Here is a 25,023-nt window from a genome sequence, read left to right on the forward strand (position 1 = left end):
TGGCTACTCTAAGCCGACTGACACAAAAACCTAACTTAACTTAAGGGGTCCCGGTAGTCTAGAGCTAAAAAATTTAGGGTATTTTCAGGATTTTTTTTACAATAAAAAAAAATGAAAAACTTTATTTAAATTAAATTTTTTTTTGTTTCATTTTAATAATTTAAAAAATGGCGCTGAAGTTGACCCTCCCGAAAAATGGGACCTGGACGGTGTTGTCCATTTTGGCTCTTCTATTTATCTGAAACACAAACCAAAAAAATTTATTAATCAGTATGACTGTACCTATGTCTCGCTACTAAAAAAAGTGAGTATAGCGTAGTACACATAACAGAAGTGCCTTTCAAGGCAGGCAAAGAAAGAGGGAGAAACCCGAGAGAGAATGAGAGAGAGAAAGAATATATATCTAAATAAATTCACAACATTTGCAGAGAATACAAATAGACAGAATTTACAAAAAACGGAGAAGGGTCGATCAGTGCAGGTAAACGCCGGACACAAGCCGTAGCAACAAAACACACTACTTCGAGCGTTTATCACCCACACAAACGCAGCGATTCCAGGACCGCAGCAACGGCACAAATTACCGCAAGGCAATACCAATGAATCCGACGCCGGAATGGATAGCACTTTTAGTACGCACAAGCACTAGGCAGGAAACAGAAATAAGCGCCAAAATGTAGGCATCAAAAAAACAACGCCAAAAAAATTGGGACCATAAAACGCCCCAAACAGTAGGCACCAAAAATATATTTCCTACAAGTTTGCACCAACAAACAAGCGCCAAAAAGTAGGCAGTGTTATTTCTCACTAGGAAAAACTCAGGGAAAATAACCTAAAGCGTATCTAAGATATATATAAGGTTTAGCTGTCTCTCTCATTTTCCTCTATGTTATATCTTTTTTCTCTCTCGCCCGAAACGTGGCATGGCCTTGAAATTTTTCTCTCATTCTCACTCGTCCATCGACGCGCAAGAATTTCTTTTCAAAAAAATAATAAAAAAATTGACAAAATGGCGCGATTTTGAATTTGACACTCAAAAATCGGTTTTTATCAGTTTTTTAATAAACGATCCGGTTGAACAGTTTTTTTTTTTTTTGACAACAGCAGGCCGAAATAATCGTTCCGAGACAATTTAGTTTAGAGTTTTGAGAGTGGCCGCGTGACGAAGCTGATTACATCTGCTAAAACGGCTGTAGAATCGAAAATACTGAGAATATCCTTCCAAAAATTTCACTGTATATTCTTAAAAGCCTATACCTTCGAAATACCGAAAAAAACAAAAAATCGATTTTTTAATAATTTTAGACCACCAGGAGCCCTTAAGTAAAAGGAAAGCTTGTGCTGTTAAATAAATCAATAATACTATTGTAGTATATGAAAACACAATTGTTTTTGTGTTTTTTTTTTTTTTTTTTTTAAATAACCACTATATAGATTACCCTACCCGCCCGCGCACTGTGGTATTCCTTATATGGATGAGTCTGGAATTCCTCTGATTAAAATCCCAAAGAATATTTTTGGCATGCAATGAAGCTTAAAGTTGCCCTTTTAAGCCAGCAAACAAAGCGAAGAATTTATTTGGTTTTAAAGATGACTTCGTGCCATTCCAGCAAAAGTTAAATTCGCTTACAGCAAATTATCGCTCATATGCGAGTGTCCCGCTTCCTCTACCGTATCCAATTTTTTATTCGCTTCGTATTGATTACAATTTTATGGCTACAGCCGAACTAGAAAGTCTTGTCAAGATTAATATATTAATAAATTTGCACAAAATCCCTCATTTATTTCCCAAACCCGCTTGAGCTTAGCTGTTCATGAATATTTCATTTCAAATACAAAAGGATATTTAATTTTAGGTGCTTCCGCACAAGTACACGCAAAGTCAATGCAGTTCATTTCATAACCAATGATTTATGTTGCGGCTCAAAGGGCATCAATGCAAATTTTTCATCCGCCCCCTCTGTCCTGCTTTGCATCAATCCACTTCAATGCTGTATCTCTCTAATGTGTTTCAGATTTGCATAATTTAGATATAACACGAACGCATAAATCTTCCATAAATGCCAAAAACAAGGAGATAACATTTTTTTATAAAAGCAAATAAAAACAAACAAAAAAACACCAAAGGTGAAACAAACAAGACATTTAAGAACAAACAGTTGGATGGTAGGAAAATTACAGTACATTCGACACAAATGCGAACGACTGATTGCAGAACGAACGAGCCAGCATCTGTCGCAACAAATGTTTACGCCAGCAGATGTGCGCGGAGGAAAAGCAAGCTATGGGGGAACTTTAAAAGCAAGACTGCCTATAAAGCTTGGTCAGGCTGTGCGACGATGTGGCATTCGCATACGAAAAGGAATTGCTGAATTTTTGTCGCGTAGGTTCTTCTCCGGTTGATGGTAAAAAATTTATAAAATCACAAATATTTACAAAGTCATGTAGGAAGGAAGTGCGGCAGGAAGTGTGGACATGCGACGGCATACATCGCTGACATTGACGTGTAACGGCAAAAAGCCAAATAGGGTCGGTGAAGCGTGGTAAGAGAGGAGAAAGTAAGTGGGGAGAGAGAAAGTAAGTGGCATCCGACAAGCGCATATTTCATATGCAGATCCGAAGAAACATGCACACACTCACACACACACACACACACTTGCGAATTCACAGTGGCTAGGCAAGCAGGTCATTTTAGCTCGAGGACAACACGGCTATAGGCAAAGAGCAACAGCAACAGCAACAAATTTCTGTACCAAATTGGTGGCATGCATCTGACAAGTGTAGCAATAGCTGAGTTGTTGGCAGCTGATGTTGCCAAGATTTGCGTGTGCGCTGCTGACATAGATGACCAGTGAACAAAAGTCGCTGAATTTTGTACGAATACTGAAAGAAAATTCCTCAACGTCTTTGTTCTACTGTAGCGATGGAATTCTTGTCAACGTATCAAAGAAAGAAATTTAAATTCTTAAAAATTTCATTTATTTTGGTTGTCATAAACCAAGGGGAATCTATTAAAGGTGGTGTTGGTAAATCAGCTGATTTGATTTTTTTCTTTCGCCATGTCCCGGTAGCTGTCAGCACAGAATAAAACAAGGCGAATTGATTTTTTGTTTTCTACTTTTCCAATACCTCGACGTAACAGTCAAACGTACAAAACATTGTCGTTGGTCTAGTAAATGCGTCTTGTCATAAACTATAGAAATTATTATTATTCAGGAATATATCGGCGGATTCTGAATCAATGAAAGTGGCACAATAAGCATTTCAGATCGGTGTGCTAAGACACCTAGTAATAATAATTATAATAATAAACGCGCCGTCTGTAGCAGAATGGGCTCAGGAGAGCGCAGGTTCGAAACCTCGCGCACAAATCTCGAATTGATAGCAAGTTTTTCCAATGGCGGTCGCCCCTCAGGAAGCAATGACAAGCCCCTGAGTATATTTCTGCCATGAAAAATCTCCTCATAAAACACCATCTGCCGTATGGAGGTGACATAAAACTGTAGAGCTCTCCAGTTTTGGGAAACCATCAGTACACCTACCGCCAATAGCAGGAGACGCCAAGCTCCCAACAAAAGTTGAAGGTTCTAATTATGTTATGCAAATCGACTACGAGGGGCGGTGTGAAAACTCAAAATAAAAGTATTTTCAACTTTTTTCCTTCCCCGTAGTTTTAGTATGTCACCTATTCGTTTTTGAATTTTTACGATGGCCTGACCACTTAAAACAAAACTCTTAAATTGACTGCGTTATAAAGAAAGAAGTTTTCTAAAACTGCGCATCAACAAAAAAAATATTATAAGATTTACAAAAAACTAGGGTGAAATTCCAATCAGCAAGTAACCTTCATTCATGCTACCAGAATATTAAACAGTTGCATTTAGCTGAAATGCAGTACGATTACAGTCATCATAGTCACTAATGTTATTCCAAAGTCTATTTTGAGTCTTAAGCTGCAAAAAAGGTGTGGAAAACTCTTATCTAAGCGTATAACACAAGCACTAAATAATGGACTAGCAACAGCACTACGTCTGACTGTAAATAACATCAAGTTGATAACATTATGTTCTTTTTTAACAAAGGAAGCAATAACTAAGAATCAGTCAGCGCTCAATTTCACGAATGAGCAACTTCGTAAAAAACTCACAGCAGGAATTACGGTTTTTATGATATTCATGGGATTGTGTCTCTTTGTCCAAACTACTAACTACTACAACGTTCCTATGTTATTTTTGTAACACTTATTTGTGTAATCATGCTAACTCACGATCAGCAATTAACTGGCCGACTTTGTGATTGGCTATGAGCTATGCAAGTATCCAAAAAGTTGAATTAAAGTAAGTGCGACGTGGCCACAGATCTTATAAACATCTAAGGATTATAAACTTACCCAAAACAAAAACTACTTTCTACATTTCGTTATGCGGTGCAAATTTCTTTAGCAGCGTTTGAAATTTTCGCAGGAAGGAAATTTGTGTTCGTTAAGAGCAAATCGTTTTTATTAGCAGACGCGATGTTCAGATGTTTGCTATCACTTTCGAATAGCAGAGAATGTAACAGTAGCAGTAGCTGGAGCAGTAGCAGTAGCATCTCTGTTCGGCTAGAACGAATAGAACGAACAGAGCCGACAAGTATAGTTTATCCAGAGAACTGATGAAAATTGTATTTGTATGTTAGATTGATTTGCGAAAATCGCGAATGTCTACTTAAAGCGCAGTCAAATATGTAAACAGCACACGAGCGTATACATTTGTATAGTTTGCAACTACTCTTATGAATAAAGTTTATTTTTGTATGATAGGAAAGTGCGATGGCAGCATATTTTGATTTGGTTGCTACAAATGTTACATATTTTATTTTATTATTATTAACAAACATATGATAACGTACATATACGTAATACACATATGAGCTATGATGGGCATATAATATAATATGTATGTAACTACTTGCCCAGTAATGCTGATAACATTTACTACAAATACACCGCAATACAGTGCACTGGGGCGAACTGTCCATTATAACAGCGTGTTGATCTTAGCAGAATGTAAATTTCTTACATCCAAAAATTAAGTTCTTTGCGCTTTATTTATTGACAAAATATTGTACATACATATATAAGCAATCCGAAAATATGAAATTAATTGAACATATGGAACATAAAAATAACATAAAATATTATAGGCAAAAAACATTGAGTTTCATTTGGATACACAAATGCGTTATTATTTATTAATTTTACTTATTAATTTGTTTACATTACTATATCCTATTGTAAATTGTTTCGACTGTGTTAAGTGAGTGAATTGTAGTATCCTCCTTCTGCTGAAAATATGTTAAAATTTGAAATATATTTAAATTTCTTAAAAAATTCTAATTCTAATTCTAAGTCTTAGTTCTAAATCTCCATCTCAATCCTCCTGCAGTAAGTTTTGAACTAAGTCATTGCCCAAGTAGTCATCTGTGGCTCAATATTTACATATATACAGTTGTCCACAAAATAATAGGAGTGTCAACACGAAAAATGTGCATGGACTAACGGGACGTTAATAACAAAATATGAAGCAAAATTGTATTGCTTCGGTAGTTATTTTAGAGTAAGATTACTTGCTTTTCAAAACACTTTGCTTTGCACAAAATAATAGGACTGCTAATGTTTTTTCATCAAAATGACTTTTAACTAAAATTTTAAATGTAAGTAGCCTTCTAGCAATTTTAATAAACTATTGTTAATTTATGTATTTAATGAGTAGATGAAAGTACTGTGAAGAGGAAACGCGAGCAAAAAGGCTAACATTCGATAGGATGTTCTACTCAGATGGTAGCAAATGCCTTAAGGGGACAGATACCTGTAAACCGCTATATTTTCCCTGATTTTCATTAAAATTATTTAAAATGCAGAAGTCAATATATTTTTTTTCAAAATTGGCATACAGTTTATTTATACATTAAAATAATACATTTTTTTTATCTTCATCATTTAAAATGGTGGATGTACACTCAATTCTTCCAGGAAGGGGTTTCTCAATTGGCAGGCATCGTAGCATAGGCGTCAGTGACCTGAATCCAAAAAACCAAAATCTTTTTTGTTTAGTAATGTCTTAATTTCTATATAAATTAAAAACAAATGGAAAAAAAATTCGCGGAACAAAATGTTAAAAAAAATTAGATTTGTGACGAATTTTCCTACTATTTTTGCTTCGAAAAAATTATTTTTTTGAAAAATGTTCGAAAACTTAAATTCACATAGCAAGTAATATCATAAAAAAGATGTGTGCAAAATTTCAGGGAGATCGGTCAATAACTTTTCGAGTTATCGTGCACGCCAATTCGAAAAATATAGTTTTGAGAAAAACGCGTCTAAAGTCGGCAACGTAACTATACCTCTCCCAGCGCTCAAACGCAAAGAATAGAGTCGTCACGGTTGACGATGTATATTATAATAAAAGAAGTACTTAAATTTACGTTCTAAAAATTTTTGTCATATTCTTAAAGGATTATATTATATTAAGATTTTATGAAAAAAAAAATTTTTGTTTTCGAAATTTTACAGGCATCTGTCCCCTTAAATTAAGAAAACGAGCCTGAAATTCACAAAGGAAAGCACAAAATTTTCCCTCGTAGTAGTAGTAATATACCAATATTTATTTTTTCAGAAATACAAATAATTTTTTTTTTAAATTCATTTTCTATATAATATTGTATAAGTATATACATACATATGTTCATAACACAGACAATTTCTCCTCTGTTATTTTCCTTATATAAATATAAATAAAATAATGAATTATTTTAACTCCGCCTTTAAATAGTTTCTATAGCGTAAAGCTAAATACAAAAAACCTGACATTTTCCTCAAATTCTCATCATTTTCTCCATTTAATGCACTTATAATCTCTTTTTCTATTAACTTTGCTTTTTTTACTGAATATTTCTAAGCTCAACGAGCACAGGACATCTCCCAATAAAATATTTCATATTTTCTACTTATTTCAGTTGGCAGAGTTTTAACAGTTTTGACACGTTTTCGAGTTTATTGGCATTTACAATAATATAAGAAGTCCACAATGGCTTCATTCAGATATCTTTAATCCGCATTCCTGCTTTTACGAAGCTTGTACCCTATGTTTCATCTAAGTATTTGTATATGCGTTTTTATTATGTCCGCAACTGGATGCAAAGGCTGTGCCACTGCGAGCTATTGATTCACTCGTCGAAAATTAATCCAAATTCTGAGTCCATTTTATTTAGATGTTTATACCAGAAAATGTTTTTTTGTATCACATACTGGGACAATTTATGCGAGAGTCTGCTTTAAGCCTTGAGATTTAAAAATATATTTATAAAGAAGACTCAATGTATAAAAGTGGCTTTCTTCAGCTGCGGTCCCAGTAAATTGCATAGTTTGGCGTGCAGTCTGGTATCCCTAAGATCCGTTTTATAAAGTATCTTTGCAGTTTGTCGACCTCATCCGATAACATATAACCCCACACTTGGGTACCTATGCATCTAACTATTCACTAAAGACGATCTTCATATAATACATTGCTGGAAAAGAAATCCATTTGCATCTTCCAGGATCATCCGCGATGATCTTAATTTGTCAGTTAGTGGCGAAACTGTACGTCTACACATTTGGTGCAATACAAATTATTCCCTTGAAGTGGCACGTAAATAAATGGCGAAATATGTTGTGGTCAGATGAAAGCAAAATGTAATTGCCTGGTAGTACAGGCTCCAGAAAGTATGTTCGACGCTGGGCAGTTACGGAATATCCCCCACAAAACAGCGGCAAACATGGCGGCGCTAAAGCCATGATATGCGTTAACTTTTCATATAGCAGACTAGGCTCAATTTGTTTGATTGAAGGTGTCAAGGATCATGTGAAAATATTATTATAGATGTGGTAATTTTGCCTCAGAAATGGGTACATAAGCAGGATAATCGTCCCAAACATACCTGCAAGGCTGCAAAAAATAGTTTTGGGTCAATGGGGTTGAGGTTATGTGCTGGCCTGCTCGGTCTCCGACCGCAACCCATAGAAAACTTGTTTGCATTGATATAAAAAAATCCGTTCTAAACATTTATTTGCCATCTTCTTCAATTTTGTTGACTGGGTTACTATAAAAGCAAATGTCCCCTTAAGTATTCATGTGTAGATGTGTATGTGCATATGTAATATGTTTGGCATAGCATTGACAGCACACAACAAGCATGCGACATTCTAGGCCAGTACAACATTTAGACAAAAACAAGACAGTGGTGGAGAGAGTTGACGAATGGACTTGTATTGGTATAAATGTACAAATGTGAACGGCTGTGTAGCAGCGAACATCAAAAGCATTTTTGGGCTTATAAGCAAAGAGTAAATACTACTACTATTAGCAGAATGCGTAAAAGCATACGTAGAAGCAGGGGAACACACACACACTCACTCTTATGCATATTAAAAATTGTCTTAAATACTCTGTTTGTCAATAATGGGATGTGATGTGGAACTCAAATTACAAAGTAAGAGTAAATGGTAGCCGGTTTGGGAATTGTAGAAGAATACCATAGACTCATATTTAAAAACACATATACATATACACTTATACATATTTGTGTGTGTTATGTACAGATTTATGAGTAGCGCTTTGGGAGCTCCAGCAGCAAACAAAATTTCACACCCAGTTTACTGCCAATGCACGAGGGTAATATAATTCTGCCACATATAAATAAGTAATGTTTTTTGCTTTTGAAAGCCTAATCGAATGAAGAGAGAAATTTTTGCATAGTTACATGCATATTAAATTGTACAGAATGATTATAAAAATCGACTAGGCAATATTCGCTTGTCACTCCGCCTATGCACACATACACCCATACACACAAGTATATTAAAAAGGTTGCCTACACTGAAATCGTTTCGAAATACAGTCATGGGAAATAGACATTGTAGAAACTTTTTATTTTTCTCTATTTTTGCTCTATTATGCAATAAAAACTTTAAACTAAATTCACTCTAAGCATTTTTTTGTTACACGCTTGTGTCCGCGCAGTGGGAATGACATTTTTCGCTTCTTGTTTGGTTGCAAATTTTCAAGGGTGTCACTAGCCGACTGAAGGTTAACACATATTTTATTCTTGCATTTTTCCCATATCTACAGTTAGTAACATAAATGAGTATACAGGAGCCTGATTTATGGAATTGTTTGACGCTAACGCTTTCCTTAATATGTAATCAAAATATTTTGCACATGGTAATTGGATACTGGGATAACCTTTCATAAGCGCCTTAATTTAGCTGTAAATTTTAGGTACCGTTATCCACGCTTTGCTTTGTCTTTGATGCCAACCAAATTTATGTCGCAAAAGTTAGTATACAGCAAACGATTCTTCAGTTAGCATAACATTTATTTTTACGTATTGATTAAAAAAGTTAAACCTATTAAAAGGAAATATTTAAAGTGAGTATAAACATTTAGGGAAGTACGTTTTGTATTAAATTTTTCGACATTTTTAGTAATGGCACCAAGAGGAAAAGAGTTTTCTGATGATTTAAAAAAACTGTTTATAAAATATCACAAGGAACATAAATCATTGCGGGAAATCGGTCGTTTGATACGAGGGCGGGTCATAAGTCCGTGACTTTTTGTATTTCTGACGTCTTTACTGAAAAAGAAATACTGCTCCTGTCAACAGGCTTCTGTCAGTTCACTCCTGTCAAAATTTGAACGTGCTGCGTCAGTTAGTTTGTGTTTTATAGCTACCTTTATCAGACTACAAATTAATAATATGATGAACTGTATACTTACTTTTGAGACATGAATTTTTATAAAGTTTAATACAATATAAAAAGCTATAATTTTGTTCCTTCTTAAAATTTTGTCATTATTTGGATTAAATATGATTTTTGTATTTCATTCATGTAAATAAAACACAATTTTGTTATAACTTAAGTTGTTTGAAGGAATCGATTGTGGGGAAATTGAAAACGTGTCCGGTGTATACTTACTTCTGTTACTAACTGTACATTCCTATAACCAAAATGTACAACCAACGTACATAGTTTTTAGTGTGTCGCACACGCTTGGTGTCAAGGCAATGTCATAAAACCGTTTCCAAGCATATGAATTGACATAAATTCTAACAATAAATCGAGCCATAACCGCGGAAAAAATGTATCCCAGAAATTCGAAATTTTACTGGGGAAGGTTTTTTTTTAAATTAAATCAGTTTAAATAAAGCCATTATTTTTAAATTTATAATGTAAATATTTTTTTGTGTAATACATTTAATTTTAATAATTTTAAATAGATATTTGCATCATAAGGGTTATTTTTGTGGGATACATTTTTTTTGCTTTCCTTCTGGCAACCTATTATTAAAAAAGTGTGTGGGTTACACAAAAATTTATTTTAAGGAAGTGACTTCCCGGTTTTTTTTATTTAATTTTTTCACTTAGTCCTTAAAATTAAATTACATTTGATTTAAAAAAAAAAATAAATGTATACATTTCTTAGTATATTTGATAAAACAAAAATAATGTCATGTAATTCATATATTTAAAGTTTTCTGTTATTCATATTAAAATCTTGTAAACTTGAATAACGATAGATAAAAATATATAAAGAACGCTAAATACTATCTGCAATTATATTTTTTTGGGTTAGTTCTTGCATTTGATATTATGGTGTACCACTCACTTGGAGCCCAAATAGTCCTATTCCGAATAAACGATTCAATTGTACTATGTATCGAATCAACAGCCATCATGGTGTGTCCAGGCAACAAGTATGTGATTTTTATATTAGTCACAAAATTAGAATTTTCAACAAAATAGGTTAATGTCGCAAGCATAGCTCTGTTTTTGTTCTGTCCTGCGCAGCTATCACAATAAAGATGGACTATAGACTAATTCAAGGTATTGGAAAACAGTTGTGCAAATTTCATTACACCCTCGTTTACCATCCTTTTCTCCCCATAAAAAACAAAACCCATCTCTTGTACCACTCTCATAAAAACTTTCATTGAAGAATGAATATTTTCTAGAATAGAACAAAGTAACACTTTTTCCATAGGGAGTATTTAAGACCTTTTGCAAGTCGAAACTTGTACATAAATAAGCGGGATTCTCTTTGCATAGCTTTTGGTCCTCCAAAAATATTTGCTTACATTTCTCTTTGACCTTTAGATGAATTTGATACTCTTCTGATGAATGCAATTGCTTTTTGGATTCTGTGTTTAAATTATTGTAATTCTCGCATAAGATACATTTATCTCTTTTAGGTAAATGAATGCCTAAATTGAAACTGTTTCTAAAAATATTACGGAATACTCTTAACGATAACTGACTATTTACTTTATTAATAGTTTTAAAATGTTCTACATAATGCTGATATACAGTTTTTATGTTTCGAAATTCTTGAGGTAGATATAATTTTGTACTTTTATTCCTGCAATAATGTGAAGGAACCGCTGGTAATTGTTCTATAAAGGATTTTACTAGCGATATGCTTGTTTCCTCAGATTTGTTGTGTGCAGTTGGCTCTTTTATATTTTCAAGGCAAGTTTTATACGAACTTCTATTTTTTATTACGGACTAGCAAACCCGGCCCGCTTCGCTGGGCACACTAAAATAGAATAGATATAGTTTGGAACAGAAAAGATATGGTTTTCATATTATTTATTTCTTTATGCTTTATTCAAGTGTTTTGGTATAAACAATATTTTTTGTTTTTCTATTTGCTTTTGAGTAAATATATAATGTTGTTACAACCAAACTTTACGAAACCCATTTTCAATACTTATTTAACAATGTGTGTAAGTTTGGTTTAATTCGGTGCAAAGACACGGCGGGTCCACGTTTTGGCATATATTTAGAGACCTTAGTGATCAATAGGTTTGAAAATGACCCCGTATTAAAGTACTTATCAACAGCTTTCATTTGATACCCATATTGTACATACACAACCAAAGGTTACCCGGGTCCACGTTTTGAGCTATATCTCGAGACCCCAGTCACGGAGCGACATGAAAAATACTCTGTACTAAAGCATTCACCAGCAGCTTCCATTTGATATCCATATTGTACAAACATATCCTAGGGTTACCCGGGTCCACGTTTTGGCCTATATCTCGATACCCTAGTCACGGAACGGTATGAAAAATAGTTTATACTATAGAAATCATCAACAGCTTCCATTTGCTACCCATATTGTACATATACGTCCGAAGGTTACCCGGGTCCACGTTTTGACCTATATCTCGAGACCCTATCTACCAATAGGTATTCAAACTATACGGAAACCATCTTCAATGCCTACTTAACAATGTGTGTAAGTTTGGTTTAATTCGGTTTAAAGACACGGCGGGTCCACGTTTTGGCATATATTTCGAGACCCTAGTCATCAATAGGTATGAAAATTAACCCGTATTAAAGCACTTAACCACAGCTTTCATTTGATATCCATATTGTACAAACATATTCTAGGGTCCACGTTTTGGCATATATTTCGAGACCCTAGTCATCAATAGGTATGAAAATTAACCCGTATTAAAGCACTTAACCACAGCTTTCATTTGATATCCATATTGTACAAACATATTCTAGGGTCCACGTTTTGGTCTCAATCTCGAGACCCTAGTCACGGAGCGGATGGAAATACTCTGAACTAAAGCATTCACCAACAGCTTCCATTTGATACCCATATTATACATACACATCCCCAGGTTACCCGGGTCCACGTTTTGACCTATATCTCGAGACCGTATCTACCAATAGGTATCCAAACTATACGGAAACCATCTTCAATACCTCCTTAACAATGTGTGTAAGTTTGGTTTAATTCGGTGCAAAGACACGGCGGGTCCACGTTTTGGCATATATTTCGAGACCTTAGTGATCAATAGGTATGAAAATGACCCCGTATTAAAGTATGTACTTATCAACAGCTTTCATTTGATACCCATATTGTACATACACAACCAAAGGTTACCCGGGTCCACGTTTAGACCATTTTCCCGGCAATTATTCGAATTTTTCTCACCTTTTAAACCTTCCCTAGACCTCCACGAATAATTCAAGACCAAGATAAGATAAATCCGTTCAGCCGTTCGCGAGTTTTAAGCGAATATAGGGACAGATTTTCACATTTATATATATAGATATTAAAATCGTTTGTGAAATGTCCAATGTTTTCAATAAAAATTGTTGACAAACTTTAAAACTGCTATTATTGATATTTATAAATTAATTAAAGCTGCACTTTTTTCTGTTACTTTCTCCATATCGCCTTTTAATATCGACTTGTTTAACACAAGAAGACAGCCAATCTTTCTGTCTAATTTTGTTGCCGATTCCCCAAAAATGTTCATTTATTCTTACTCTTTCATCTTCAGAAATTTTATCATGACACGAAGTTGGACATTTTTTCTTTAAGCACGGGTTGGGCAAAACACTCGTATTTTTTTCTTAACTTTTTGCAGCCTTTTAGGTATTCTCTTTTGCTTTCTGTAGCCCCTTTTCCCAACACACGTTTCCTCCTCGACTTCTTTTAAACTTTCCAAACCATTTAAATCAACGAAAGATTCATCTGAATCGCTATACGGTACCAGGGAGATATGTAAAAATATCCAATAATTGAAAACAAAGACATATTTTGCAAAAAAAACAAATTCATACCTTCGACATATTGTTCTAAAGCTTTATCTTTAATTCAAGTCTCAAAAAATTGTATTTCCCCCCCCCCCCCCCCCTTGTGTTTCATTTATTTTAACCCTTAACTGGTATCTTGGGGGCCGCGCAGACCCCACGCGTTTTATTTTTTTGAATTTCTTAAAAACTACGCATAGTACGCGGCTGCCATTTTGAGTAATCTCATTACGTCGCGACACGCGGCGGGTGTCGGACGTTCGGCGCTGAAGCTTTTACCAGAGCGGAGCTACGTACGTTGCGGGGGCCGTGCGGACCCCACTATACCCCCACTATACGTTGAAATACTTATGTTTTAGTTAATTTTTTCAAAGTTGATTTTATAAGAAATAAGAAAACATACATATGTTAGCTAAAGACTTTCGAAATAATAGTTTTTTTTGTATTTTTATAGTGGTAAGAAAAAAATACCAAAAAATTCTCCAAATTTTGTGATCTCTTGTAGTAAATAAGTTAAAAGAAGTATATGAATAAAAACTTATTAATTTCATAAAACAAGCTTGTTATTTGTCCTATCAAAATAATTCTTGAAAAAAATTGTAGACATTTGTGTCCTAGAATCTAGTTTTAATAGGGAGCCGCGCGGCCCCCACGATACTAGTTTCGTTAGTCAAATTTACGATACCAGTTAAGGGTTAAAAGAGAATTTAATTGTATCCCACACAAGCGTTCAAAGAAAATGTAAACAAGTCACCATATGCATTTACATTAAAATTGCTTTTGTTAATATATAAAATCATAACGGTTTAATCTACAGCCATGAAATTTTGACAGATGATGCAAATAATGTTGAACTATCGATTTCGATAACAAAACAAAAATCGATTATGGTGTGGGATACATTATTTTGGCGGTAATGGCTCGAAATTATTGATGGCTTTTGAAATTAGAATATCAATGAAGAAATTACAAAGTGCTTTATTGGGACTTGGAGATGAAATATTTTTACTTTTGGTAAAACTGTAGATATTTAATAATTATTATATTATTATTATTATCCTGAGCTTTGGACAAAGCGTAAAGGTGGTTGTTACCTAAAGTGTATAGAGCATCCATATTTATTAAGAAGTATGATCTTAAAAAGCGGTTCCTTCTTTTGGGCATGTGCAAAAAATAGGAAGTGGAAAAGACTTTCCTTCACCCCTTCCGCTTGAGGTTGAGTCCGGTTGCATGATCCCCTACTTTCCAATGACCTGTGAGGGTTGCAGTGATGCGTGAAATGTTTGGTCGAGAACATCCAGGTGATTTTGTACGTCGGCCATGTATTTTTTGTTGTAATAAATGTAGTTAGTTGATTCGATCTTCTTTCGGCTAACGCATGATGGTGTGAAGCATTGAATGCTTTTATTGTGATCAGTGGGTTAGAGACTGCCTCCGCCTCTACTATGTCTAGTGTCGAACTTTTTATTGCTAGATCATCCGCTATGTCATTACACCATACCACACTGGGCCAGAAGACCCGAGTGAGTAGCCAAAACTCTTTTTTCTTAGGAAAAGGCCATAAAACCGATTAAAACCACGTTTATTATAGTTTTTTAACTCTATGAATGCGAATCTGAAGTCAAAATTAAAAAATTCAAAGTGGCGGATCCAAAATGGCAGGTATGAATTTTAAAAAATCCGTATTTTTGCTTCAAACTCAGAATCTAGGGGTTTAGAACAATGCACATTACGAATATAATGTCAACTTTGAGAAATTCAAAATGGCGGATCCAAAATGGCGGACATAAAATTTAAAAAATCAGTATTTTTGTTTCAAACTCAGAATCTAGGGGCTTAGAACAAAGAAAATACGTCTAGAATTAGCTGTACTCATACACCCAGGATACACCGCGAGGAGGATTCTACAATAGTACGATTTAGTATCCCAATTTTTTTTTTGTAATTTTTGTAATTTTTAATTTTTTTTTGTAATTTTTAATTTTTTTTTGTAATTTTTGTAATTTTTAATTTTTTTTGTTGCAATTTTTGTAACAATTTATTCAGAATCAGAAGTTTCTTCTTCTAGTTCAAGTTCATCTAGAAGTTTGTGAACGTCATTAGACGCAATCATTTCATGATCGCGTTCGGCCTCTGTTTCATCTTCCGATTCATATTCGTCTTCATTTGCACTGGCACTGCTATGATCATTTTCCATATTTTGAGTATCTAACAAAAGTAACTGTTTAACTTCTGCTGAAAGTGGTAAACGTCTTCTGTTATTAGCTCTAGACAACCTGTTCATACTAGACAGTAATGGATCAGAAGTATCTAGTAATCGATTAAAGAGATCCTCTAAGTTTGTTTTCCTATCACATTGTCTACTGTGCCTGAGTCTGAAGTTTCTGTAATCTTTGTTTCTCGATTCAGATGCCTCTTCTCCATATACAGCAACTGGTAAAGTACAATGTCTTATTATTTCTCCAGCATGAATCAAGATTTTATGAAGAGTTGCTGGCATTGGATACCAAGGATACAAGGTAACATACAAGCTTGCAGTGGTTAAACAGAATTCTTCAAATTTTTCTGTGTTGATTGGTAGCTGACAAGAAAGGCAAACTAAAATAATTTTCTCTGGGTAATTTTGGCTCAAACATTAATGGGTCAGAATTATTTGAGATTTCTCTCACACTAATATCGATATTTCAGACATGTTTATGAAAAGCCGCAAAAAGGCGCATATATACCTTATTTAATACTTCTTTACGAACAATTTGGCATAAAATTTAACTCATTTGATAGGAGAACTTCGGGGAACTTTGTTTTCAAAGTAAGTCATGTATGAATAAAAAACAGATTTTGTTGATTAAATGTTAAAAAAAAAACTTATTCAACATAAATACACATGGTTTCAATTATAAATTATTTTTTGATATCCATAAAGAAAAGTTATGGACGATAATAACATCTTGAATAGTATTTTTCACAACAACTTATTGATAAACATTGTTTGAAAGTGTTAAAAATCGAACTAAAACTTTGACTTTGAACTGTTACATAAAAAAACTAATTGATAAAAACTAATGAAACTTTATAATTTGGTGTAAAAAATTACTCAAAATAAGATGATGTTATAAATTTCCTGTTTAAATTAAGTCGAAAATTTTTATTTTTGGCCACTCACTCGGGTCTTCTGGCCCAGTGTGCATACGTGCCTATGACTGGGAACCCTTATCCAAGTAATTTCAAGCCAATAACTAAGTAATTCTAATTCCGCTCTACACTGTAAAACTAGTTTGGATGAAATGGAGATGGAGTTTAAGGCCTTAATAGCTGCTTGTCTGTCTGAAAAGATAGCTACTCTTGGACCAACTTCCTTGTAGAGTTTTAGTGAATTGCATGCTTCTCTGATCGCTAAAAGTTTTGCCCGAAACACGCTGGTATAGTCAGGAAGTCGAATTGACTGAGGTAGGTTGAGTGGCTCTGAATGGAAGCCAGCTCCCACATCACAGATCATTTTAGAACCGTCAGTGTGGATTTCAATATCGTATCTTCCAATCACCTTACCTTTGCTCCATTCGGCTCTCGGTGGAAAACGTACCGTAAAGTCTTTCTTGAAGTTACGGTCGGCGACTGTGTAGTCTGATCTGTTTTTGAGTAGCGAGGGTCCCTGTAGGAGGATCTTACTGTGACCGTACGACCTTGTTGTCCAGCTTCCTATGTCTCTGAGTTTCAGCGCGCTGCACCTTTTTCAATAAATTTGAATAAGTCTTTTTCTGCATAACACATCACCAAACAACATTTTCATATAGAAGAATGGGCCTGACAACTGCAGAACAAAGCCAATGAGCAACGTTCGGTTTGATTCCTCAGGTCATACCTAAAGCTCTCTTACAGGCATAAAACGCTAGGTTAGCTTTCTTAACTCTTTCTAAAAAGTTTGACTTGACAGGAGACTCACCCTTAAGCATAATTGAACTTAACTGAGTGATTCTATGTTTCTTCAATATGAGTTGATTTTTGACTGGCTAGCTTCTGCCCACCAAGAAAGTATATTTATAACATTTTGTATTAGGTCCACCGATTCTAGTAATAATAGAAGTTCATTCACAACTGCGTTCCATAAAAACGGTGAGAGGACTCCGCCTTGCGGTGTACCTCTACTCACCACTCTCCTGAGTGCCGTTTCTCCTAAATTTGCTTCAACGATTCTGCTATTTAGCATGCAAACGAAGCCTACCAAGCGTGGTTCTACCCCAAAGGAAATTCGTGTTTGTGCAGTGAACTCTCTGCCATGTTAACAAGGTTATGTGGAGCCGTCTCAACCGATTTCCCCTTTGTATAGGCATTTTGAGCCGTAGAGATAAGATTTTTATCTATAGTTAGGCTTAAGTGAAATTCTATCAACCTTTCCAAAGAAGAAAGAAATATCGGTCTTAAGTCTTTTGGGTGAGTATGTGAGTTTCTACCAGCTCTTGGAATGAAAATAATTTTTACTTGTCTCCACATAAGAGAAATATGACCATGAAAAAAGCAACCTCTGAGTATTACAAGAAATAAAATGAAAAAAATTTCAAAAAGTTAAATAATTTGAAGACTTATTCAATGCTGACAATTAGGTACAGAATTCTTTAAACAGAAATATCTTCCTTTTTTAGCATTTCTATATTTTTTTCTTTTAAATATACTTTTTCAAAGATTTTTTTTGGGGAAAAGCATTTTTTTCTCAAAAAGTTTTTGGGTAAACATTTTTGTCAATTATCAATTTTGTCATATAAAATTTTCGATATACAAAAAAAAAAAATTTTTCACAGATGTTATTTATGGAAAAACTTAAAAAAAAATTAAAGAAGTATATTAAACTATACTATATTAGAAAAAATTATAAATGACAGAAGATATCTCACTTTAAAAAACTTTATACTCAGATTTGTGATAGAAAAAATTTCCAAAAAAAAAAATTTTTTTTGGAAAGTGTATTTAATTAAAACAAAAATTAAAGAAGTATATTAAATTATACCCGAAAAAAAATTTAAATATTAAAGTTGACTGAACATATCTCACTTTCAAGCAATTTATACTCAAACTTTTAATATTTAGTAAAAAACTTTTTTTTCCTAAACATTTTTAGTAAACATTTTCAGGTTTATTTCTTATGTTTTCAAAAATTACAAAAAAAAATTTTTTTTTAAGTATATTTTGTTAAAAAAATTACAAAAAAGCGTTTAAGGAAGTATATTAAATTATACTTAAAAAAAATTTTTTTTAGTATTAGAAAAGATTGAAGATATCTCACTTTAAAGCAATTTATACTCAAACTTTTAACATTTTGTGAAAAAAATATTTTTTTTTCTAAAATTTTTTAACATTTAGTGAAAAATATTTTTTTCCTAAAAGTTTTTAGTAAACATTTTTCAGGTTTATTTCTTATATTTTCCAAAATTACAAAAAAAAATTTTTTTTAAGTATATTTTGTTAAAAAAATTACAAAAAAAACGTTTAAGGAAGTGTATTAAATTATATTAAAAATTTTTTTTTTTAATATTAGAAAAGCTTGAAGATTGAATTTTTAACATAGAAAACATATCAAAATTTTTAATAAAATTGACGACGATGTCTTTAGTATATGGACCATTTGACATGGAATCGCTCAATTATGTTTGTTAATATAGTAACAGAAGTTAAAATAGTAACAGAAGTGGAAAAGAGCTTCACCTCAAAAAAAAAAAATCGGCAAAAATGCTCAACCAAGCTTTTCTAGGTTCATTCTCTTAAGTGACCCATTTTGTAACAGTCAATAAATTTTCTGTTAGATTAAGTATCAGTTGGCATTAGCAAGTGAGCTTCTCCAAAAAAGCCACCCTAACCTTCTTTTCCATACAAAATATGGAAACATGTTGCGCTTTAGGCCGGTAGCCCCAGCTGATAGTTGGCTTACTACTCGTAATTATTTATAATTATATTTCGCATACATAAATAAATAAATTAAATAAATGTTGGCCTATTTGGCTCAACTAACTAGGCTTCCTGAGAAGCACAATTGGAAGGTCTTTGCTCAAACGCATTATTTTTGTAACTTCATTCTCATTGCACAAGCATCGGAAAACGATTAGTAAAAATCGGAGATAAAGAACGGTTTTAAGAAAGCCAAAAACCGCATACGAGATGCAGTTTCAAAAGAAAAACTGAAAAAATATTGGGAAAACTATTACCACACTTGAACTTACTTCATACTTCTTCGTATCATCTTAGAGTTTTTCAATTCCTTTTTCTTTCTTAGCTACAAAAAAAAACCATTAAAATAAAACTATTATATTAAAACTATTATATTAGAATAAATTCCAAGAGATTTCTTAGCAAAGATTGTGTGTAGGCCCTCCTTACCAAGTGACCCATCTCGTAAACAACAAAGAAGGTAGAGCGGAAGGTCTGCGGCCTGCCAAAGGAAGCACAAGAATTGCTCCTAGAATGGTTGTCATACCCGGCCATTGCCAATTGGGTAATCTTATTTTGACTGTCAAATCCAATCAAGTCAGTATTCAAATCCCGAACGCTAGATGGAATCTCCTCTACATTACATACACATTGTGAGGGTGTGTTGGCAAAATTCATATCCCATATATATCAATTAAAAAGTGTAAAGAACGAACGCTGATAGGAAATTCACACACATTCCTCCTATAGCGAACTGACTTTGCAGTGCAAACAATTAGTGTCAATGTTAATGTTTTTCGTACAACTTTTTTTATTTTATGCACTTTGAAATATGAGTCACACACGAAACTTTGCACGAACTCCGCACTCCATTAAGCTTTTAACAGCTTGTAAGATTTGCTGAAGAACAGCAAGTCTTCTGAGGCAAAGAAAATTTATTGGCAAAAGCAGCGCTACGCATTTTCAAAGTAATAAATGAGGCGCTCCCATTCATTCGGTTAACGCGCTGCCCGCACTCCTTGAACATTTTTTATGCATACCCCATCCTATGCACCCCAATCAAATGTATTGAAGTATTCCCTTTGAAGCTCTAACTACCCTCCTGCGGACACATCTTCATTATCAAAACCTCCTCCTCCTTCTCTCAGAGCCCTTTTTGCTCTATTAAATACTCACTACTTGGTGAACCCCAAAGCTGATGACCCACCCCAGCTGATGCAAGCGCTGCGTAGTGAATGGTGAAATTATTTGTGCATAACAACAAAATAAACTTTACAAAATTCCTTTTAGAAATACAATAATTTTTAGCAAAGCAGCGCAAAGAACTGGTTAAACTAAATTGAAATCGTAGAAAGTTGTTGCTTAGTTGCACATTAGGGCGGCTTATTTTGTTTTGCAGAAAAATCGTGCAGTAGAAATGAGTAGCTGGAATTAGTTTCATAACCTCGGAATATTAATAGCAGAAAAAAAAATTAGGAAGCACAAGACAACTACAGTGAGCGAGATATACCATACCAAGGCATGATATTGCCATTCTTCTCTAAAAGGAATAACAATAGGTATTTCTCTATACTGCCAAAATTTTTAATTTATGAGGTTTTCCCCTATGAATTGGAATTTGAATAAATTCCAAAATTTGGAAAAATTCTTCTATGTTTCAAAGTAAGTTTTACTAATTCCAATCAAAAAACGTCGAAAAATATTAAGTCATCTTATATTTCTCCCTGAGCTAGAAGAATATTTAAACAAACACCAATAATTATGTGAATAAGTTAGTCAATTATATATTCGTCGTTGCTGTTTACAACCTCTTCCCACCTCTCGACCAATTTGCTTATTTTGTTCCGCCAAAAATCGTCTGGTCCGGTGTCAAAAAAGTTGCTGAGCCAATTTTTAAGGACATCTTTGTTATCGAAGATAACGCCCTTCTTATGGCGTCACAGGGAGCAGAAAAGATGGGAATCCGGCGGATGCTGAAGAACCTCCTACTCGAGCTCTTGGAGTGCAGTTTTGACGACTTGTGCAACATGAGGCCAGGCGTTGTCGTGACGGAGTATAGTTTGACCATGTCGTCCAGCTCTTTTCAGTCGAATAGTCTCATTCACGCCGTGTAGCTAGGAAATGTAGAGCTCCTTGGTAACCGTGGCATTCTTTTCGAGCATTTCTCAGAGCACTATGTCCTCCCAGGTCCCCAAACAAATATTATGATCTTCTTCGACTGATGATCCGGCTTAACTCTGGAATTTTGCGTATCTCCTGGACCCACCCACGCCATCCTTTGCTTTGTATTGATTTATACTCATCTCCCACGACGATTCGGTACAAAAAGCGCTGTTTATGACCGCGTGTTGCTCGATGGCGGGCGAGATGGCGAGAAGTAATTTGAAGGCAAATTTCTTTGTTTTTTTCGTTGAGTTCGTGAGGCAGCCAGGCTCCTAATTTTTCGGTAAATACTAATGAATGAAGGTGATTGAGAATCGTTTTATGATCGCAGTTATTTTCTTCCTCAAATTCACGACAAGTTAGGCGACCGTTTTCTTTTAAAAGTGATTTGAGGCATTCTTCATCGAATTCAGAAGGATTTCCGCTGGGGGACGTGTCATCGACGTCATCAACGTCAAAGTCGTATTTTCTTCCTCAAATTCACGACAAGTTAGGCGACCGTTTTCTTTTAAAAGTGATTTGAGGCACTCTTCATCGAATTCAGAAGGATTTCCGCTGGGGGACGTGTCATTGACGTCATCAACGTCAAAGTCGTCATTTTGGAACTTTGCAAACCATTTCCGTGCTGTAGACTCACCTATGACATCTTCTCAATACACATCGCAAATGTTTTGGGCTGCTTCAACAGCTATTTGACCTCGATGAAAAGCAGATGAAGGAAGAGTAGGTGTCGAAAACTTAATTTTTGCCTCTTGAGTGTTCCATTTCTAAGCCTCCAAACTAATAGAAAATTAAATAATTCAAAACTACACTTAACATAGTTTTGTAGAGCAGAAAGAGTTATATCGATTGAATACTTACCTTTGCCAAACAGCAAAAAAATCGTTGTAAAATAAAAGAAAATATTAAATTCTAAACTTTAGCTAAGCCATTCCAAACTCTTAGCATAGAGACTAAAGTAAATTTTAGATTTTGGGACTTAAGTAATCCGTGAGGAAAATATCATATTATATCATATTCGTCTCCCTTGTACAGCCAAAGTAGTAAAGTGGGCTTGCGGTTAGATTAGGTTAGGTTATAAAGGGTGATCAATTTAAAGGTATCGGATTTTAAATTTAAATAAAACAATGAACATTCAAGTTCACTGGAAAATCTTTACTATTTTTGTGTATAACCATTCATGCCATTTATTTTTTAGAGATAATCTCTTTCAAATATTGGTCGCAACTGCGCCGTAGTTCGACCATCTGCAAACACCAATTTTGAATAACTCGTGACTCGCTGGAGGATTTCGGCCGACATCTCGTGAATAACTTTAGTAATATTGGCTTTCAATGCCTTAATTCAACCTGGCTTATCCACAAAGCATTCGACTTTACGTACCCCCACAAATAAAAGTCGAAAGGTGTGATTTTACACGATTTTAGTGGCCCATTAATTGGACCGGCGCGAGAGATAAATCGCTCACTGAAACGACGACGTAGTAAATCCATTGTTTCACGGGCTGTATGGGAAGTAGCGCCGCCCGTCGTCTTTTTGGAACCAAATTTTGTAGAGATTACGGACTTAAATTTTCGGCATAAAAAAGCCGTTTATCATGACGCGATAGCGTTTGTTATTTACTGTTACATTGCTGCCAGTCACATCTTTGAAGAAATATGGGCCGCTGATTCCTCCAGCTCATAGGCAGCACCAAAACGTTGCTTTCAATTGACGTAATGGCTATTGTTGAATGGCTTCGGGTTGTTCTTCAGCCCGAATACGGCAATTTTGTTTATTGGCATAGCCATTAAGCCAAAAATGGGTCTCTTGGCTGAACAATATTCGGGCTCCAAAATGTGGATCATCGGGTAGTTTTTCAAGAGCCCAAAGACTGAAATTATGACACTTTGGAAGATCAGTCGGCTTTAAATCTTGGACTAGCTGTATTTTATGTGCTTTCAAACCAAGTTCTTTGTGTGAAACCGCCCAAGTAGTGCCATAAGATAGGCCAAATTGTTAAGATCGCCGCCAAATCGATTTTTACGGGTCCTTGGCAAAACTCTTATTTACAGCTGGATTATTCTCTTTACTCCGGATCTAATCGGTCGAGTATCATCCAGTAATGTAAAATTATTTGAAATTTCGCCGATGGTTTGCCGAATAGTAGCCTTCCGTAAGGGTTACTCGGATGGTTATGCACGGTCGGGACTCGAAAAATGTGGCATTGTAAACCGAGCTCCCGATACAGTGGAGTTTATGTTCCTAATACTTAAATATAAACATGGCTAGTCAGCATTGACTGAAATATTTTAATTTTATAGTTAAATTTAATGTTTTTTGTTTTTGCTTCAAAAAGGAATTTTTCTGCCTTAATATGCTTACAAACTTACAAATTACAAAGCCCGAAAATTCCGGGATTGTAAGCCGGAATCCCGAAACACCGGGTTTAACATCCCTAATACTTACATATGAATATGACCAGTCAGCAATGGCGGAAATATAAAAGTAATGCATTCACAATAAAACTAACTACTTTACTTTCATATAATTTTTTTCTTCTTTTCTCCTCTATTTTATTGCGTTACCAATTTTGTAGGGTGAAAAATACGATGGACGTAAAGCGGATGTTTGGTCCTGTGGCGTTATCCTGTATGCGCTATTGGTGGGCGCATTGCCCTTCGATGACGACAACTTGCGCCAACTGCTGGAGAAAGTGAAGCGAGGAGTGTTTCACATACCGCACTTTGTGCCGCCCGACTGCCAGAGTCTGTTGCGCGGCATGATTGAGGTGAATCCGGATCGACGACTGACGGTGAGTCATCAGCTGCGTAACTGCAGACAAATGTGTATATGTACCTAAGTTTATGCATATGTGTGTGTGTACATATAAACATGCGTGCACACGAGGACATGCATGAAGCCGAGGGTGGTTGACTCATCTCCAAACACCCCCGACCAAGCTAAGCAATAACAAAGCACAATAAATCGTCAGGCAGTCAGTCATTAAAGTGACAATTGTTGACGGCAGCAGCACTGATTGCGTTGCCGGAGTTTATAGTTTATTATTGACTTGGTTGGCTTGTTGGCAATTGCACGTCGGACTGGTGTGCATTTATGTACGGGGATGTGTGAGAGCTTTCACATAACTATACTAGTATATAAATCACGTGTATGTGTGTGTGCACTAGTCGTCACCAGTCAATTCCCAATCGCACTCGTTTGTCAAACAGTTCGAGCATTTGATTTACAATCATTTGCATTTACATTCCTAAGTCTCCCACTTACTTCCTCTCTACACGCCATTCACTTCCTCTTCTTCAATTTCGCAC

The 25,023-nt window shown here is 34.9% G+C and overlaps 1 protein-coding gene across 1 annotated transcript in view; it reads left to right on the top strand.

Annotated features, from left to right (window-relative positions):
* LOC129241304 (serine/threonine-protein kinase BRSK2) overlaps positions 1-25,023 on the top strand; it is a 64,242-nt gene that overhangs the window by 24,335 nt on the left and 14,884 nt on the right. Inside the window, exon 5 of the mRNA XM_054877554.1 lies at positions 24,291-24,506. Coding sequence (XP_054733529.1) covers positions 24,291-24,506 — 216 coding nt within the window. The remainder of the gene's footprint in view (positions 1-24,290; positions 24,507-25,023) is intronic.

This window comes from Anastrepha obliqua, chromosome 3, assembly GCF_027943255.1.
Source record: "Anastrepha obliqua isolate idAnaObli1 chromosome 3, idAnaObli1_1.0, whole genome shotgun sequence".
Taxonomy (NCBI): domain Eukaryota; kingdom Metazoa; phylum Arthropoda; class Insecta; order Diptera; family Tephritidae; genus Anastrepha; species Anastrepha obliqua.